The 20,309-nt window shown below is 48.6% G+C and overlaps 1 protein-coding gene across 2 annotated transcripts in view; it reads right to left on the reverse strand.

Moving 5' to 3' along the window:
• The window catches only part of TMEM178B (transmembrane protein 178B), a 405,633-nt gene continuing 386,112 nt past the window's right edge, over window positions 789–20,309 (reverse strand). Inside the window, exons 4-5 of one of the 2 annotated variants that reach the window (XR_001295635.2) lie at window positions 2,829–3,879; window positions 789–2,562 (exon numbers count right to left, since the gene is read on the reverse strand). Coding sequence is in view for 1 of the 2 variants with exons in the window: in XM_005679533.3 (XP_005679590.1) it covers window positions 3,629–3,879 (251 nt within the window). In the remaining variant the exon portion in view is untranslated. Of the gene's footprint in view, window positions 3,880–20,309 lie in introns of both variants that reach the window. The other variant, XM_005679533.3, reaches the window with a different exon arrangement.

Raw genomic sequence — 20,309 nt, forward strand, 5'->3', positions numbered from 1 at the left:
CAAGGAACAGAAGCAGAAATAGGCCCTGGGATCAAGGTTTTCTTGCATGGAGCTCAGAACACATACATAGTATAGGCTTTGTCTATACATCTGTAGGGAATTCGACCTTGACCTGGGGCGTGGGCTGGTGGGTAAGGCTGCTGACCATGAAACCCACCAGAGGGTTGGGTCCTACTCTGACCTGGGGTGAGCAGGGTCTAAGCTAAAGAGGCTCACAGATTGAGCCTCCTCCTTCCTCTCTTCCTGGTCTTCTTCCTCAGCCCTCACAGCATGACAGCTTCAGTACGAGCTTGGGGTGGTATGTCTTCATCTGGGATCAAGCCCCTATGCTGGAGGGATCGAGGTCAATCAGGGCGGTTCTCCCACAGCCAGGACTGGCCACCTGCCCAGGGCTTCCATCCTGTCTGTGTGGCCAGGCCTTTCCTGGCCCCGAGCAGACGCAGACCCAGAGTGTGTGCGTCTGTACCTTTCTGGCCCCATGACCAAAAAAGCAGGTCCAAGCTCCTGCTCTGCTGATGGTGAAAGCCCAGGTGGTTTCCTTCTTTCCTAGGAGTTCTCCTAACATTTTAGGGACACTTCAAACGGATGCAGCAGGCTGTGTTAAAGGTCTGTTATAAAGATGACCTGATGTGAAGAGCCGACTCATTGGAAAAGACCCTGATGCTGGGAAAGATTGAGGGCAGGAGGAGAAGGGGGCAACAGAGGATGAGATGGTTGGATGGCATCACTGACTCAGTGGACACGAGTTTGAGCAAACTCTGGGAGACAGTGAAGGACAGGGGAGCCTGGTGTGCTGCAGTCCATGGGGTCACAAAGAGTCAGACACCACTTAGCAACTCAATAACAACAACAATAAAGATGAGCAGTCAGAGAGAGTGCTGGCAAGCACAGGATTTTTAAAAAAGGGGTATAAATCACAGGTTGGTGAACAGTACTGGTTCCTTAAGAAAAGTTACTTAAGAAGAATTTAAATGACTGTTTACAAATTGCCCTGTTTGGAATTTCTTTCTCCATTTTTCCACAACTGGGAACTAGCTGAAGTTCGGATCTGGTCACAAGCCCTGTGATCTGGTCACAGACAAGCCCTCTGCCCCAAACAAAGGCTGGTGGCCCCCACCTCTCCCTGCAGGTGGACCCCAGCCCAGAGGCCTGGAAGCGAGGCACGGGTCTCTCAATCTGAGATACTTCCCCTTACTTTTCCTCAAGCCCAAGTATGCCTTTCCCCTGAAGCGGGAAATTGAACTTTTCAAAGAAAATTATTTTTTAAAAATTCCCTAAACAATTGAAACACTGGGTTCTCCTGAAAATTCTCTCCTTTCTCATAGAATAAATCCTCTGTTTTTAAAAGTCATCCTCAGAGGTACAATTGGGAGCTAACAGCATTTCCCGCCAGGTCATCTCCCAGCACCCCACGCACAGGGCACTCACATGTGAGCCTTTGTGAGGAAGCTGACCCGTGTCGCTAGCAAGGAAGTCTTGAGTAGTACACCCGGATCTGTGTCCAGGTGTGCATTGACACAAATGTACACAAAATGCACCAGAGATACACACACACACAGACCCACACTCACACCCATCCGTGCATGTCAGATGCCCTATTTGGACGTGAATTGCACACACACATACACACACAGTCAATAAGAGCAGATGAGGAGAGAGGCAGGACTTAGAGCCTGGTGGGTGGAAGAGTGAGACGGGAAATGGTTCATAGGTGGGGGAAGGGGGGAGCTGGAGAGGAGATGGGGCAGAAGACAGGGAGATGAAACAGAGGGCACGGCTGGGGGGAAGGCTGCTGAGTGAGAGGCAAAGTGCCCAGAGCACATTCAGTTATGAAACAACTGAATCCTCGGCTATGCGGTGGACCCATGGCTGGACTGCTCGGGGAATTCACTCTTTGCCTACCAGGGCTGCTTGGCCCCTGTGGGGTCACCGAGGTGACCACTGGCTGCTGCTGCCCACTCCTGCCAGCAGATCCCGTCCCCATAGCTTTCACAACCCTCTGGCCGACATCACAGCTCGCCAACACCTGCAGTGCCAACGTGCTCCACCAAGCCTGGGACTCTGGGCTGGACCGAGGCCACCTCTGCTTGGATGCTAGCCATCACAATGGTGATTTGGGGATTCATGGCCTTGAATATCAAGAGGGAAAGGACGAAGATGGCAAGAGTCAAGAGTTCTCTGTGAATTTACACAATATCATACAAATTGGAGCCCATGGGACATGGCGGCTCTCTCTGCATGGGACCCATTTTCTCTCGTCTGTACAGAGGTTGCCCCTAGCAAAGGGGTGGATGTCCAGTGACAAAGGACAGCTTCCGTGATGGGAAGGGAAAGGTCTCGTTTGGTGTACGGACTTTATCCAGCGGTAACTGAGGCCACTCCCCTTCTCCCTCTTGATCTGTGCTCCCTTCTTTGCTCACGGCTTGTGTGCCCAGATGTGTCTTGAACCTCCAAAGTTAGGGGCCGAGTCCCGTGGCATCCCAGCCCCGAGATGTGCAGCACCACAGGTCCTCTGCCCAGTGCTTGCGTTCTTGGTTCTGCCCTCGGGGAATTTCAGCTGCACTAAAAATAATAGAAAAACGCAACACAAATGATAGAAATCCCACACTCAGAAAACACAGACGCGCACACACACAGCAGGGATGTCAAGCTGCAGAACTGGCACCCATAGAGGCCCACCTTGTTCCTAGGGCCTCCATCCTGGGCCAGGAAACCACCACAAATGATAGACAACAGTCATGATCCAGCAGTATTTTTAAAAGGTGAAAAGGAAAAAAAGGAAACCATCCAAAGTTGTTGCACACATACATGCACGCATACACACACACCAGAGGTTACTCCAAGGCTCCGATCTGCCCAGGGAGCGCAGGTTGGGTTCAGGGCTGGGCAGCCTCTTGTTTAACTGGGTGTAAGGCAGCTGGAAGGTAAGACTGGGCTTTCTGAGCATCCACGGAAGTGTCCTTTCATTGATGTGGGTCTTGCCTCTCAGCACGGCGTTCTCTCCCCATTCCCACCTCCGGAACTTCATCCAAAAGTTTGGCAGCAGAGAGAAAACTTCCTTTTGGTGTGTTTTCTCTTCCACTTTCTGGTGTGTCGCTGGTCAGCCAGGAAGGAAATCAGAACAGGAAGAGCAGGAGAATAAAATGGTTCTGGAAACGGCCTCGAAGAACTGGTTACATTCTATGAACTAAGGGCGTTGTTTCTCTGCGATATGATCGGGGTTGGGGTGGTGTCCCGTCCTGTCAGCTCAGGGGAGGGCATTTTCTTGTCTACATCTGTGCCACCCTGGACCACAGGCACCATCTCTCCCCAGCCTCCCCCCCTCCATGCCCCCGTCCTTGCGAGTGGTGGGAATTGGGACCCTGTCTTTGAGGGGTGATGCTCACGCTGTCCTCAAGAAACCACGGAGTCAGAAGTTACGGATCGATGGAAGAGCCACGTGAGGGGAACGCCTTCCCCCATCTCGGTGATGAGGCGACACAGAGTCCGGCGAGGTGTGGGTGCCTGAGCCGACCCCCGCTCTGCCTTGGCACTGGCATTGTCTTGATTGAGCTTTGTCATATATATGTATATTATATATATATTTATATATATATATGTGTGTGGGTGTGAGTATGGGCTGCTTGTTTTAGCACACTGTCCCGTTCTCGGGTCTGGATTTGGGGCAGTTGGTCCTCGGGACAGGTTGGACAGAAGGGGCCAAGGTACAGAAGAATCCCGAGATCAGAGTGAGGCCCAGGCCCCCCCATGCACAGAACATGGACCATCCGTAGCCATGGCTGATGTCGTCGGGGAGTCCGTACAGGTAGCGGGGGTAACGTGACAGCTCAAAGTTGATCCCGGCCACACAGGTGCACAGTGAGATGATGCAGAAAGTTCCTGGAGGGGGAGGGGAGACACAGGGGAGAGAGGAGGGGCAGCAGAGAAGGTGAGGGGAAGGAGAGGAAGAGAGAGAGAAGGGAGGTTTATTACATTTTTTAATTTTCTTGAATAAGAAAAATGAAAAGATGCAGGTTAAGGGTAACCTGCTGACGAGATCAATATTTGGAAACATTCATGGAGAGGGGAATAGTATCAAGGCTGCCTCACGCTCTGATAACTGCCTGGTTTTGGACAAACTCAGGACGTCTCTCTTTTGGGAGAATCCTAACAACAAATCACAGGCCAGTTTGTGTAGGGTGAAGTAAAGCAGAAGAGCATTCAGTTCATTTTTCAAAAGCATTTAAAATTCATTGTCTTTCTTTGGAGATGCAGAAAACACCTCCTTCTCTACTTCTTTAGAGAGAAAAACATCTTTATTCCTTTCTTTTCCACATACAACGTCTTATACAACATTGGGTTTTCCTTTAATCCATTTACCAACCAGTCGTCCAAATCCTGGAAGCCTTTTCCCGTAAGACAACATTCCTCAAAGTGTTTTCCGTGGAACACCAAGCCTAGGAGAAAACTGCTTTACGACGAAGCAGAGGCAGTAACTCTGGGAAACTTTGTACGTGACTTCTCACCCACGAAGATGCATAATCCACAGTCAAGTGAGTTAATCTGTCCAACATAGTCTTACGAGGTATTTCACAAACTTATTTTATGATGCTCCTTAAAACAAAAACAAAACATATTGCTTAGGAACTTTCCTCATGGTCTAATGGCTAACACTCCACGCTCCCAATGCAGGGGGCCTGCATTCAATCCCTGGTCAGGGAACTAGATCCCACAGGCCCCAACTAAAGATCCCATATGCTGCAACTAAGACTCGACACAGCCAAATAGAAGACAAAACAAACCAACCAAAAAAACTCAAGAAAAACAAAAACAAACAAGAAAGCCATTGCTCATATTAACCTCCAGCGAGAAGGCTGCTACAAGAGACAGAACGTTATCAAAGAGAATCCTAAGCCCACTTTTAGCCAACAGAGATGTGATGTACCGAAAATGAGTTCAAGAGCTTTTCTTGATATTCCCTGTGTCTTGTTTTCTCTGTCACTGCAGATGGGACAGTAAAAGCTTGAAGAAATACGCAACGTTTGGGAAGGCTAGCTGGGGCTGATGGTACTGCAGGGGCCCAAGCACTTTAGTGGCGGTGATCTGCGTTTCCAAAGGTCACTAAGTCAGGAGCAGAGCAGAGGGCAGTGTAGAGGCAGGGAGTCCAGGGAGGACCCTGCTGTGTCAAGAGGAGAAAGGAGGAAGGCGCAGGCCAGGACTGATTTGCTGTTTAGTGGATGACGGTTGGTAGAGGCAGCTAAAAGCAAAGCAGTGCGTCAGAGGGGACTTGGCATAAATGAAACTGTGTGTGTGGGAAGTATGTAGGTGTATGTGTTTGTCTGTGTAGCAACAGCCATCATGTACAAACACATACGGTACCATCACTCCTTAGAAAAACAATGGTCCCAAACTTGGGGGGTTACAAAGCACCCAGGGTCCCTCCTGCTCTGCCCTGGGGTTCAGACAGAATTCTAATTGGGTGCCCAGAGTGGATTACATCTCACCCCAGAACCTCTGAATTAGAATCTTGAGGGCCAGGATGGGGCGCTTTCCTTTCCAAAAGTTCCTCAGGTGATTTCTGTTGATCAGCCTAGCGAGGAGACCCTGTGTGAGGCAGAGGTTCTGTGTATAACCCTGAGACATGGATCCAGGTGAGGGAAGAAGCAGAGGGGGTGAGGGAAGGAGACAGCGATGGGCTGGGAGAGGCAGAGCTGGAGAAGGCTCCATTTTGACACCAGTTTTCAAGAATCCAAATTCTTGAATACTTGGGCCTCAAGTACGCATTCAATTTCTGGTTTAGAAAACTGGTGTGCATGACATTGTTTACTAAAATTTAGATTTAGGAAAAGAAGTGAGAGAGAGAGACTGCATGTGTGTGTATGCCGAGTTCAAATCTGAGCTGCCCTTAGGATGTTGAGGCTCTTGGGACCACGGGTTTGGGGCCTGGTAGAAATTTCTGAGCTAGAGACATGGACTGAGTCAACATCTTGTAAATCGAAGCTCTGGATGTGACTGAAGTCACCCAAGAGCTCTCTATAAACTGTACCTACACAGGATACTTTACAAAAGGGAGACATTTCTTCTCATCAAATGGGGCATAGTCCTGCTGATTAAGTCCAGTGATCTGTTCTGGGAGAGAAGGTCGACCTCAAGAAAATTGATCTTGACCTTATGATCTTTGCAAGTTGCCAGTAGCTGGTAAAACTTGAGGGACACTACTTTAAGGGTGTTCTGCAAGCAGAGATGGGAATACCAGACCACCTTACCTGCCTCCTGAAAAACCTGTATGCAGATAAAGAAGCAACAGTTAGAACTGGACATGGAACAACAGACTGGTTAAAAATTGGGAAAGGAGTATATTGAGGCTATATATTGTCACCCTGGTTATATGACTTGTATGTGGGGTACATCATTCAAAATGCTGGGCTGGATGAATCACAAACTGGAATCAAGATTGCTGGGAGAAATATCAACAACCTCAGATTTGCAGATGATACCACTCTAATGGCAGAAGGCAAAGAGGAACTAAAGAGTCTCTTGATGAAGGTGAAAGGAGAGTGAAACAGGTGGCTTAAAACTCAACATTCAAAAGGTTAAGATCATGGCATCCAGTTCCATTACTTCATGGCAAATACATGGGGGAAAAGTGGAAGCTATGGCAGATTTTGTTTTCTTGGGCTCCAAAATCACTGCAGATTGTAATCACAGACATGAAATTAAAAGATGCTTGCTCCTTGGAAGAAAAGCTATGACCAACCTAGACAGCATATTAAAAAGCAGAGATATTACTTTGCCAACAAAGGTCTGTATAGTCAAAGCTATGGTTTTTCCAGTAGTCATGTATGGATGTGAGAGTTGGACCATAAAGAAAGCTGAGCACCGAAGAATTGATGCTTTTGAATTGTGGTGCTGGAAAAGACTCTTGAGAGTCCCTTGGACTCCAGGGAGATCGAACCAGTCAATTCTAAAGGAAATTAATCCCTGAATATTCATTGGAAGGACCAATGCTGGAGCTCCAAAACTTTGGTCACCTCATGTGAAGAGCCAACTCATTGGAAAAGATCCTGATGCTGGGAAAGATTGAGGGCAGGAGGAGAAGGGGACAGCAGAGGATGAGATGGTTGGATGGCATCACCAACTCAATGGACATGAGTTTGAGCAAGCTCCAGGAGAACAGAGGAGCCTGGCGTGCTGCAGTCCATAGGGTCGCAAAGAGACAGACATGACTTAGCAACTTAACAACAACAGCTGCAAGCAGACTGGACAGGACAGAAAGAATGTGGTGGATAAACCAAGACCTAATGACTTAATTGCCACATAGACCTAATTACCTTCCAATTGGACATGGCCCATTTTGTTGATAACATACATCTTATTGCTAAGCTGCTAAGTCACTTCAGTCGTGTCCAACTCTGTGCGACCTCATAGACAGTAGCCCACCAGGCTTACCTACATCTTCTTGCAATGTTAATAGGATTAGTTGGGGTATCTTCCTGCCTTCACGTCATGTAAGTTGTTCTGTGACTTGGCAACCTTTAAAAATTTCTGTGGTTTGTTAGCTTTTGTCAATATTCCCATAGGTGGGAAAAAACTCTGCGGGCTCTCACTCAAGATGGTCCATTACGCAGGTCATCTGTGCAACCTGTGGAGAAGTCCTGTGTGACAAAATGGGAAGAGGTGGGGAAGGATCTGTCAGCCCCCACAGACACGGGTGAGAAATTATATTTTCATGTGCTTCTGCAATTCTAAATTCAAGTTTGGAAAGATGTGCATTAATAACTGGAAATACAACCAAGTAGGCACCTGGTGGGTCCTCGGTTAACGGACTGAATGCAGGACATGTTGCCGCTGCTATTTTGATAGCTGAGATAACAATGTACTTTGATGGAGTCCCAGAGTGCCTGTGGGCTAACAGGCCCAGATGGGCAAGGACCTGCCAGACTCAGTGTCCTAAGGTGACAAGTCCAACTCTCAGACCTGTGGGCCTGCGACCAGCTGGGGAGAGTGCAGTACAGAACTTCCACACCCCGCCACCACCACCACCAACTCCCTGGGGTTCTCTGGGAAACCCACAGAGATTCTAAATGTCTCTGCTAGAAAACACACCTCAAATAAAGGGCGAGTGCTTCCCTGGTGGCTCAGAAGGTAAAGTATCTGCCTGCAATGCAGGAGACCCAGGTTCAATCATTGGGTGGGCAAGATCCCCTGGAGAAGAGAATGGCAACCCACGCCGGTATTCTTGCCTGGAGAATCCCATGGACAGAGGAGCCTGGCAGGCTACACTCCATGGGCTTGCAAAGAGTTGGACATGACTGAGCAACTGAAACACACACATACACAGATGTTACAGCACTGGGGATCACAGCCTCTTTCCATTCACCCAAACACAGTTGTGCTTTGGGTAAATAATGAAACCTTCCTCTCATACAAGGAGTGGGCTCCAGCCTGGGTTATCTTATTTCTCAGGAGCACTTTCTGTCTGATTAGTGAGGATCCAAGAAAGGCAAACGTTCTAATGCGTGGTCACATTTTCTCAATAATTTCCCCCATGTCTTGGGGTTTGAGCCTAATTCCAATCAGACTAATTATAGTCACAGTTACCAATTAAGTGAAAAGAACTAGCCGAGCCCTTCCCTTGGGAGCAAGGCTCCACTGTGTACCCAGAGCTGGCTGCGACACTGGCCAGGCAAGGAGGGACAGCAGAAGTGCAGCTGCCAGATCTAAGGGACATCAAGCCTGGGGAAGGCAGGTTAGCTGCGATGAGGCGGAAGGAGGGGAACATTCCTGTGGCTGCGGGCCCCCCGGCGTGCCCGACAGCCGATCAGCAAACATCTGTTGAACTTCTCTGTTTGTACCAAGCATTATGCTAGATGTTAGAGGGATAAAAGGGAGAATAAGATAGGATCGCTGTTCTTGAGAATTTTTAATTAAATCTAAAATAAAAAGATGATAAAAAAAATCTTATAATCTCGTTGGGGATAGGAGACAGACGTAAATGAAAAGCTGAGGATGAAGTGGAAATAGCGCCAGACAGGGGATTAAAGGGCCTGAGTTTAGCATCCGCTCTGAACAGTTGGTACCCTCATTGGTAAATCAGGGAGCTGGAGCAGATAGCTAAAAGGTCCCTCCTATATCGAGTCATCTTTAGGGAAAGAAGAAAAAATACCCAGAAGTAAATGGTGAGACAACTATGCTGGGCCAGGGGAGGTTTCCCAGAGGAATCAGGGTCTTGAAGAAGGAGCAGGGTGTCTGCAGGCAGTAAACAGAAGGGGGTCCTCTCCTGGCCTAGAGAGCATCCTTCCTTCAGTCCCAGCGCCCCAGGGTCCTGGTCTCTAAGCCTGAGTTTAGAAGGCATGTCTGCACCCCATTCCCATCACGCCTCTGACTTCTGAAATGCTCACCACCGTCCTTCCTGCCAGGCTTTCATCACTTCCCACTGAACCTCTGTAGCAGATCAGTGATGCCCCACCTTCTTCTTCCAGCCATATATAAAAAAATTTAAATCCCACCTCTTTACCCTGCCTGTATGGCCTCACCTGGGTGGATGCTTCCTACCTCCTTGACCTCATCTCTCAGCTTGACCCCCCCGAGTTCCAGTACGCCGGTCACCGGAGAAAACATTCTGTGACTCAAACAGGCTAAGCCTGTCCTCACCCCAGGGCCTGTGCCCTTGCTGTTCTCTCACTAAAATGGCGTTCTTCTTGAGATCTTCTGGGGTCTCAACTCCAGTTCCATCCTCTCAGAGAGACCCTCTCTGGCCCTCTCCTAAAGCAGTCCCTCCTCCAGGGATTTTCAAACCATGTGCCACGGCAGTGCCTCTGGAGCTGCCCCTGTGAAGCAAGAGGGAGTAAAAGAGACTCCCAGCCCCCTCTCCTCCCTTTGGCCAGGACGAGCCCTGCTCTGATCTGTTTCCATGTGAAGTTTCATTTGATCTAAACATTTTTGAAAAGCACTAACCTTGTCCATTCACAAGGGGCCTGTAAGGTCTGTCATTATAGGAACTGTGCTTTGGACAGCAAAGTTCAATGTCCCTTCTATTAGTTTCAAGTCCATGCCTTTGGCAGAAATAGCTAATCAATCTCAACCCTCATTCCTGCTGGTCCTGGAAGGGGCCTCAGACTCTTACTCAGCCATGCCCTCCAGGCGGCCAACCCTAACTGGTCAGTTGCAGCTAGTCAAAAGAAGAAATGAAATCTAATTACCCTTCCGGCAGCAAGACTCTCACTCATTTGGACTCAGTGTTCAGGGAGCCCAGTTAGATGAGAACACCACCACCCCAGATTCCCACAGCCTGGCAGTTGGTGCTCACAAGACTTGCTGACACAGATGGGTCCTCCAGACCTCTCTAGAGTCCCTCCTCACAAATTCCACCTGCAGGCGGGAAGGCAGGAACAAGGGGTGTAATGGTGACCTCTGTAAACATAAATGCTTGCTCTTGATTTACACACAGTATCTGCTTCCCTGGATGACCAGCCCCACCTGGAGCATGATCAGGAATCACACCCACAATGTCACCTGGCAACCTATGGCCTGGCCCTGGTCACTCTTGTCTGCTGGTCCCGCCAGCACCTGGCTGGAAGGGGAGAGGATGGGATCACCACATCGTGCCTCCAGTCCCCTTAGCATCCCCACTCTAGACACAGATAAGGCTTAGTGAGGGTGAGACAGAGGAAACAGCTTTCATGTCCAGACGGCCGACTCCTGTTTCAATACCAAGTACAGCTTTCTCACCAACCCCTTCGCTGTGCAGCCATCTCTAATTAATGGCTCTCTGATCGCCAGATACCAGATTCTAGCTTTCTCCCTACTTTTAGTTTCCTGGCTGTTTGACAACTTCTTCCTGCTAGGCTGTCTCTTCTCTGCGTTTCCAAGCTGTCCCTCGATCCAAGCTTGGTCCCCTCTCCCTCAAGGTCCCTCTCCATTTCCTCATTTGTCTTCTCAGGCTTGGGGCTCCCCCAGTTCTCCTTGGACCCCAAATCCTTTCTGGCCATTTCACCCACTCCTCCAACTTGAACCACCACCAGAACATGACTGAGTCATAGGATTATATACTAGTCTGTGGTATCACACATTATGCAAAGATGTGTCTTAATCCCCGGGGGACATGTATGTTCCAGGTACTTGCTTGGCTACACAGATTCCCAGTGCTTCCTCCATAATCTTTAAGTTTCTGACTTTTTTCTTTCAAAGTCCTTCTTCCTTAGCAGGGTGATAAACCATCCCAGCTTGTCTGGGAGTTGTTGGGTAGAGGGTGTGTCCCTGGGAAGTCTGAGTTCTGGTCCTAAAATGAGAAAGACCTGGGCTAAGTGGGACACACTGGTCACCCTTCCTATAGGTTCCCTCCTGCCCTGCACCCTAGGACCCATGAGTGATACTCCACTGACTACAACAATGAATCCTCGCTTGTAAGTTGCGTGTGTGTGCTAAGTTGCTTCAGTTCCGTTCAGTCGCTCAGTCACGTACGACTCTTTGAGACCCCATGAATCGCAGCACGCCAGGCCTCCCTGTCCATCACCAACTCCCAGAGTTCACTCAGATTCACGTCCATCAAGTCAGTGATGCCATCCAACCATCTCATCCTCGGTCGTCCCCTTCTCCTTCTGCCCCTAATCCCTCCCAGCATCAGGGTCTTTTGCAATGAGTCAACTCTTCACATGAGGTGGCCAAAGTACTGCAGTTTCTGCTTTAGCATCATTCCTTCCAAAGAACACCCAGGGTTGATCTCCTTCAGAATGGACTGGTTGGATCTCCTTGCAGTCCAAGGGACTCTCAGTCTTCTCCAACACCACAGTTCAAAAGCATCAATTCTTTGGCGCTCAGCCTTCTTCACAGTCCAACTCTCACAACCATACATGACCACAGGAAAAACCATAGCCTTGACTAGACGGACCTTTGTTGGCAAAGTAATGTCTCTGCTTTTGAATATGCTATCTAGGTTGTTCATAACTTTTCTTCCAAGGAGTAAGCGTCTTTGAATTTCATGGCTGCAGTCACCATCTGCAGTGATTTTGGAGCCCCCCAAAATAAAGTCTGACACTGTTTCCACTGTTTCCCCATCTATTTCCCATGGAGTGATGGGACTGGATGCCATGATCTTCATTTTCTGAATGCTGAGCATTCTTTGGGACCCTATGGACTGTCGCCCACCAGGCTCCTCTGTCCACAGAATTCTCTAGGCAAGAATACTGGAGTGGGTTGCCATGTGCTCCTCCAGAGGATCATCCTAACCCAGGGATTGAACATGTGTCTCTTAAGTCTCCTACATTGGCAAGCAGGTTCTTTACCACTAGCGCCACCTGGGACTCCTCACTTGTTAAGTTACAGAAAATTTAATGCCTGAAGCACAGAAACTTGGATCTCTGGATGGGTTGCCGTGTTAAGAAATGCCAGACTGGGAGATCATCGTTTTGGGGCAGTTAATTCTCTTGCAACCGTGAAATGTCACCAGGGAGCATGTATTCTGCAGCCCCCAAATGGTTTGAACCCAGTACCACCTGGAAGGCTGATAACTAGGGTATTTTTAAGCTGATATTCAGAGCTCTGGCATCACCTTCTGCTCAGGCCACTTCGGAGCAGCGGCTGCAGGTACGTAAGGCGGCTGGGATGGGGCTTCCTGTGCAGCTGCTGCTTTAGCATCCACAGGAGGAGAGAGGAGAACACTCCCTTCAGGGATTGTCAGAGAAGCCTCAGCAAGAACCCCACAGCCATGGACCCTGTGGAGAAATAGCACTGAAATTGCAGCCTCGGGCCAGGCGGCGGAAGTGCTCTTACTAATTCAAGAAGCCATCGCCTAGGAAACCGAGGGCCTGCTGAAGGTTCTCTCAGGAATGCAGGGTGGTCTCATACTGTGTGCACGGGCATTTTTCCCAAATAGCTATTCCTTCTGTGACCAAGTTGCACCCAAAATTTCACTGGAGTAGAATTTCTGCAGCTTTCCAGGGCCAGAAATCCATCTGGGCGACATTTTCTGCTCTTGGGATAAGGAGTGACGTGTATCCCTGACCCCTGTGGGGCGCCTTGTTGCTATGGCACTCAGAGCACCTCTGTCCTGACCCCAGTCTGTGCCGATGTGCCCTTGCGGGCATGTGTGTCAAGGAGGTCAGGGAGCAGCCCAAGTCCTCCCTAAGACCCTCCCCCTTCCGCCCCTCTCTGATCTGGAAATCCGTAAAATAACAAATCAGCAAACAGAAGAAGGTTCCCTCCTCCTCTCACCGTGCTCTGCATCCCGGGAAGCTGATGTACACAAACCCTTCCTCTGCTTAGATGAAACGCCTCAGCAGCGTTTGGCTCTCGAGAGCGCTTTATAGCTTTGCTCAGACCTGCATGGAATATAAATCACTGCTGAATTATATACCATTGCGTCAGCATCAGCCAGCAGGCAGGTCACATGGGGCTTTACAGCCAAGGTGCCTTCGGGGTTCACTGGGATGAGGCAGGGGGTGGTGACTGGCTCCGAGGGAGAACGCACTGCAGGGGATGGGGCCCTGAGTTAGGACAGCACGATCCACCGTTCTCCACACCCTGCAGTTGCTCTGGGCAGAGTCGCCGCATGAATGCCACCACACCCCCGGGGCAAGCAGCGTCTGGATCCCCGGGGCTGTGTCTGCACGGTGCAAGGCTGGTCTCCATCCAGGCATGATGGTGCCACAGTCATCCACATCCCCAACTCAAGAGACGAAAGGGACTGGCTGGTTCAGCTGGGTTGCCATTGGCTGTAAAGAAAAGTTTCTACATTCCTATAATATGACTTGGAGCTTCATTCCATGGTTTTTCCGTATCTCCAGGGTGGCCACCAAATCTGGAAACACAGGGGTCATGGACTGAATCGTATCCTCATAAATTATTGAAGACTTAATCCCTCAATATTTCAGAATGTGACTGTATTTGGAGATAGGGCTATTGAAGAGCTAATTAGGTTAAAATGAGGCTCTTAGGGTGGTTCGTCAGCCAATCTGGGCACTAGTAACAAAGAATCCTCCTGCCAGTGCACGAGCTGCAGGAGACGGGGGTTCGATCCCTGGGTCGGGAAGCTGACCTAGAGAAGGAAATAGCAACCTACTCCAGTCTTCTGGCCTGGGAAATCCCAGTCCATGGGGTCAAAAGAGTTGGATGCAACTGAGTGCCAGCACCAGGCATAAGCCATTGTGGCTGGAGTCTTTGTAAGAAGAGATTAGGATGGACAAAGAGACACGAGACAGCCACATGCACAAAGTGAAGACCACGGGAAGAGCGGCAAGAGGGAGGCCGTCCGCAGGGCTAGGAGGGAGGCCTCAGAGACCTTGATCCTGGACTTCCAGCTTCCAGAATTGTGTGAAAAGGAATTTCTCTTGTTTAAGCTACCCAGTGTGTGGTTTTTGTTTTGTTGTTTTGGCAGCATGTGTCATCTGATACAACATGCCTGCTAAATCGCTTCAGTGGTGTCCGACTCTTTGTGACCCTGTGGACTCTAGCCCATCAGGCTCCTCTGTCTCTGATACAACAGGTGAATATATAATAATTGGTTTATTAACAGAATGTCTACTATACACGATAAAATAAGGCTATGTTATCAGACTTGGGCTTCCCTTGTAGCTCAGTCGGTAAAGAATCTGCCTGCAGTGTAGGAGACCTGCGTTCAATCCCTGGGTCGGGGAGATCCCCTGGAGAAGGAAATGGCAACCCACTCCAGTATCCTTGCCTGGAAAATCTCATGGACAGAGGAGCCTGGTGGGCAGCAGTCCATGGGGTCGCAAAGAGTTGGGCATGACTGAGTGACTAACACTTACTTACTTACCAGGCTTGATGGCCACCCAGTAGCTGAAACAGGCGTCTAAACCCAGCCATGCAAAATGATAGCTGCTGGGCATCAGGTGGATTCTTCTCCATCTCATCTCCCTCATCTAGGTGTTGATATTTACTCCCACTCAATCCCATCAAAACACTTATTCTTCTGGGTGTATGTTAGATTTGATCACAAGTTCACTGGTGACCTCTACACCCAAGACAGAGCCTTTTCTTTCTTGGGAAGAGAGTGTCAGTGGGTTCAAATGTCAGGATGGGAACTAAGGCCAGACCACCACTGTCCCGTCTCCTAGACTGGACTCTGCCATTTCCACCCTCTGACCAGTCTGCACAGAGTCCTAGCAGCTGTCCTGGCCCTTTTCCTTCATGGCCCAATCTAAGTCCCGAATCTCCCAAGAAGTCTTCTCTGAGTGTGCCTGGCATGAGACGGTCCACACTTGTTTCAGAATCCTTGAAACATTTTCGGTCTGGAACAGGCAATCCGATGATTAGCTATAGGAACCTTCTCTTGTTCCCTGTTTTAGCTTCTGTTCAGCTAGACTGTAACTTCCTCCAGAGCTGGCAGGGCAGCAACGTCTCCTTTTGTATTACACACGGCTCTAAGCAGTTAATCCATATCCCTGGAGGAAACAGCTATGGAACTTTTAAGTGAAAATATGGACTTAGAAAGACAGAAGGGAATAAAAGAGATACCATGGCTGGCCCTCCCACTCTCCTTTCTCCTAAATCATTTTGTGGATGGTGAAGTGTGTGTGTGTGTGTGTGTGCGCGCACGTGTGCATGCCCACACATGTCTGTGCCTCCCTACCTTGTGTTTCAATGGGTACCTTGGATTTCAGGAGGCATTTTTGTTTCTATAGAAATTCAGCATCAGAATAATACCCTCTCTGCAGGATTATTTTGCAGAGCCATAATAATAAATGTGGAAAAGCTTAGAGAAGTTAAAATTGCTTTCTATAGGTAAGGTATAATATTAGAAAGGGAAAACTTTAAGTAAGGGCGAAGAAAAATTGTTCTGAAGGACAAGAAAATTTGTGCTCGCTGCTTTTCATCTCCATCACCTGCTCCATTCTCTCCCGGCCCCGTCAAAGGGCAAGTGCCGAACCGGGGAGCGCTTGTTCTCAGCAGAGACCAGACAAAGTGCTCACTCACAACCCTTAGTTTTGTGCACTTTGTTGGAACTCAACTCATGGGATCTGGAAGATCTCAGAATACAGTCCTGAGACCCATCTTGGTAAGAGAACTTATCTTGGGGCTCAGAGCAGTTTCAGATCCACCAGAGATTACATCCTGACATTGGTGGGTTTGCAGTGAAGCTTGTGCTCAGCCAGGAGGGGTAAAAGGAAGCAGCCTTCACAGAAGGGTTGGAAATTGCTAGGTGACATGAGGTGGGAAGCTTTTATGAGTGCTATAGAAGCTCTGACCCTGGTTTCTCTGGAATGCAAAGGCAGCATTTATAGCTATCCCATTTACTAAATTATAAAATTCATTTATTAAATACCTATTGCCTAAGGGACTGAGAGAGCTATATCTTGCTGTTTTTAGTCTACACAGAACACTTTCCCTTCTTTCTTCTTCTTTTTTTTAAAAAGTATTTATTTATTTGGCTGCACCAGGACTTAGTTGCAGCATGTGGGATCTAGTTCCCTGACCAGGGATTGAACCTGGGTTCCCTGCACTGGGAGCATGGGTCTTAGCCACTGGACTACCAGGCAAGTGCCCCTTCTTTCTTCTTTTGTTAAAACATCACCACCATTCTTTCTCCCAAGGAAGCCATTCTGTGATCAAAATGATTAAATTCAGGCAGATGCACTTGACTTAAGCCAAGCCTCAGTTTTTGTATCTTCTGTACCTCTTGAAGTTGCTGTGAGGTTACATATATTTATGCAAATCATATATTTACAAATCCCATAAATTATGTAATTCATAAAAGTTATGACCAACCTATATAGCATATTCAAAAGCAGAGACATTACTTTGCCGACTAAGGTCCGTCTAGTCAAGGCTATGGTTTTTCCAGTAGTCATGTATGGATATGAGAGTTGGACTGTGAAGAAGGCTGAGCACCAAAGAATTGATGCTTTTGAACTGTGGTGTTGGAGAAGACTCTTGAGAGTCCCTTGGACTGCAAGGAGATCCAACCAGTCCATTCTGAAGGAGATCAGTCCTGGGTGTTCTTTGGAAGGAATGATGCTAAAGCTGAAACTCCAGTACTTTGGCCACCTCATGCGAAGAGTTGACTCATTGGAAAAGACTCTGATGCTGGGAGGAATTGGGGGCAGGAGGAGAAGGGGACGACCGAGGATGAGATGGCTGGATGGCATCACTGACTCAATGGACATGAGTCTGAGTGAACTCCAGGAGTTGGTGATGGACAGGGAGGCCTGGTGTGCTGCGATTCATGGGATGGCAATGAGTCGGACACAACTGAGCAACTGAACTGAACTAAAGTGAACTGAATTCAAAATTAAATAATCTGCTGAAGGTTCCAAGGTATAAGGAACAGAGCAAATACCTGGTTTTGTTGTAAAGCCTCAAACTATTTGACTGTGGAAACACCCAAAAACTATTCATCACAATGGCTTCCATTGGCCCCCTTAAAAAACAGCATCCTCCATGAGAAGCAACCACTGGCCCACTCCACTCTTGCCCACTGGCCTTGGATATTCCACGCCTCAAGGAGTGAAAAGTTGGGAAGATCCGAGTCTGGTGGTCTGTGGTGAGCTATGAGCTTTCCAAATAGGACAGGAAGGAGAGTTCTAGAGGGGGAAATGAAGCAAGAGTACAGCATCACCTTTTTCTCAATGTGAATCTTTGCAGCTTCCTATCCATCTGGGCCTTGGTTCAGAGCTGAGAATTAGTGGATCCAACTGGCTTCTTAACTAGACTGAGAGTGGCGTCCACAGCTGTGCAGAAAGGAACATTCTCAAGCTGTGAACAGTGAGCTTCCAAGTGGAAGGCCACTTAGAACATGCCATCTTCCTGCTCCTGCTTCTCTTTCCTCCTCTTTTCTTTCTAAGCCAGTGCCTCCTGGTGGACAACAATGGTCCACAGAGCAAACTTTGAGAACCTCTAGAGCAGACGGCAATCTTGCCCTGGGTTTCTGGCTGGGGACAATGCTGAAGGCATACGAAACCTCCTGCAGGCCATCTCTGATACTATACTTCTCTGGCCACTGTACCAGTCATCTTCCTAAGTAGATACAAGAGAAAGCCCCATCTCCACACCCCCATCCCGCCTCACCACCCCCCTCCCACCCCCCGGGCCAGCATGAAGCCCAGTACAAACTGATCTTTCATTACGTTTGAGTCACTGTCTTGGTCATCATGAGACTCTCCTGGCCCACCCAGAGGTCCCCCAGGGTCAGCCCACACCAGCTTCCTTGGAGAAGACCTGCTACCCACCAGGATATAGCTTCGTGGAAAGACAACTCCATCAAGAATCAGAAAACCCAGGTTCTGGTTCCATTCTTTCCCAAGAAGTGGATTAAATCACTTCATCTCTCTTGGCTATGATCTCCTTGAACACAGAATACAGGGGGTAGACCAGATCTCTAAGATTCTTCTGACTAAGTGATCCTGTGACTCTAGGTATTGGGACAAAAAGGTACCATTCTCTTTGAATTGTTCTAGGACTTGCTGTCACTTATTTTGTCAGACATGAGCCACCTGGAGAGAAGATGCTGGTTCTCACTTCCTGACATGCACAGAAAGGCTGGTGAATGAAACCATTAAATGTCATTATTTGCCATCAGTGTGCATATGAGGCTAAGCTCGGAACGGCCTTGATTCGAAACGGAGAAGGATAGGGACCCAGCTGTTTAAGTGTCTGGAAGAAATTGGCCCTCTGGCTTCTGCCCTATCTGATCCAAGCCAATGCCATGATCGTTAGTAGAAGAAGAGAGAGGCTTGGGGTGGCAGCAGAAGATCAGGAGAGCCTGCCACCTGGCTTGGTTTATGTTTCCACACGCACGGCACATCTGTCAGCTTGGCTTGGCCCTCCCTTGAGACGCAAATCTGTACCCAAGTGATTTGGGCATACCGTCACCCCATCACTGGGGCACTGAACACATATATAGCTTTCTATGAATCAAACACTTATTTGTACTATTTATAATATGATGGGCTTCCCTGGTAGCTCAGCCAGGTAAAGAATCTGCCTGCAGTGCAGAAGACCCCAGTTCAATTCCTGGGTCGGGAAGATCCCCTGGAGAAGGAATAGTCTACCTATTCCAGTACTCTTGAGCTTCCCTGGTGGCTTGGCTGGTAAAGAATCTGCCTGCAATGTGGGAGGCCTGGGTTTGATCCTTAGATTGGGAAGATCCCCTGGAGAAGGGAACAGCTACCCACTCCAGTATTCTGGCCTGGAGACTTCCATACAGTCAATGCGGTTCACAAAGAGTTGGATACGGCTGAGCAACTTTCCCTTTTCACTTTCACATAATATGATAGGCATTGTTCTAAAAGCTTTAGAAATGGTAGTTCTTTGAATCCTCAAAGCAAAACCTTATGAGGTTTAGAAAGGGAAAGTAAGACATAGAGAGGTTAAGTAAATTGCCCCAGATCGCACAGCTGCTACGTACTGGAGCCAGGATTCAAATCCATGCTTTTGCCACTTGTTTCCTCTTGTTCCAGCTCTTTCATGTGCATGGGTATCGTCTCTGGAGCTGGACTGTAAGCAGTGTAAGCAGAGAAGCTCTTCTCCTCCCCAACAGGACCCTATACATGGTGGTGATTAAGTAAGATTTATCTCCTAGATGGTAAGATTGGGAGAAGAGGGCCTATCATTATCAAAATGGCCATAAGGAGGTTCTGGGTGACCCTCAGACTCATGGCTTAGTTAATAAAAATCTCATGGCTGACTTCTCCAGATAATTAGGAAAACCAATCACAGTCCACATATAACTTCACTCTGGTCTATGTTGGGCCGAAGGGTGACTTCCTTTAGAGGGACATGAGTTTTCCATGAGGATCAGGATGTTTTGGTTGAGGAAGGAAAGGAAGCAAGATCTAGAACATCAACTCTCTTTCAATAAGACTTTTGGTAGCTTCCCAGGAGGCCAGAAACCAAACCCAGTGGGCAGAGTCACCTGGTGGTCAGAAGCCCCAGAGGAGCTCAGTGGAGCCCCGCCCATCAGCAGGCTTCTCCCTGCAGTGCTGCTGGCTTGCGAGCGAGCCTGTGCCTGGCAACCCTTTCAGCGCCACTTGTGTCTGGGAGACTTGGGGAACAGTCCTCATTTACCCCTCTTCATTTTCTGAGTTCAAACTCTGATGAGAAGAAAGTCCCAGAAAGAAGGTAGAGAGGACAGAAGATATCAGCTTTTTTACTGTTAAGGCAAGTATGGCGACTGTGGCTTGGCTCCTGGCCACCATCAAGCTCAGTAATACTTTCCCCCGCTAGGCTGACATTTTAGGATAGTTTCCCTAGGGAATGTTTGGTTCTGCAGAGAGATACACTCACCCAGAAGTGACTCACACTGGTGGGCCAGAAAAAGAAAGAAAAATAGGCCTCCAGTGTGGCCTCCTGATGCTGGCCTGGGTGATGGGCCT

The sequence above is a fragment of the Capra hircus genome, chromosome 4, assembly GCF_001704415.2.
Source record: "Capra hircus breed San Clemente chromosome 4, ASM170441v1, whole genome shotgun sequence".
In the NCBI taxonomy this organism is placed as follows: domain Eukaryota; kingdom Metazoa; phylum Chordata; class Mammalia; order Artiodactyla; family Bovidae; genus Capra; species Capra hircus.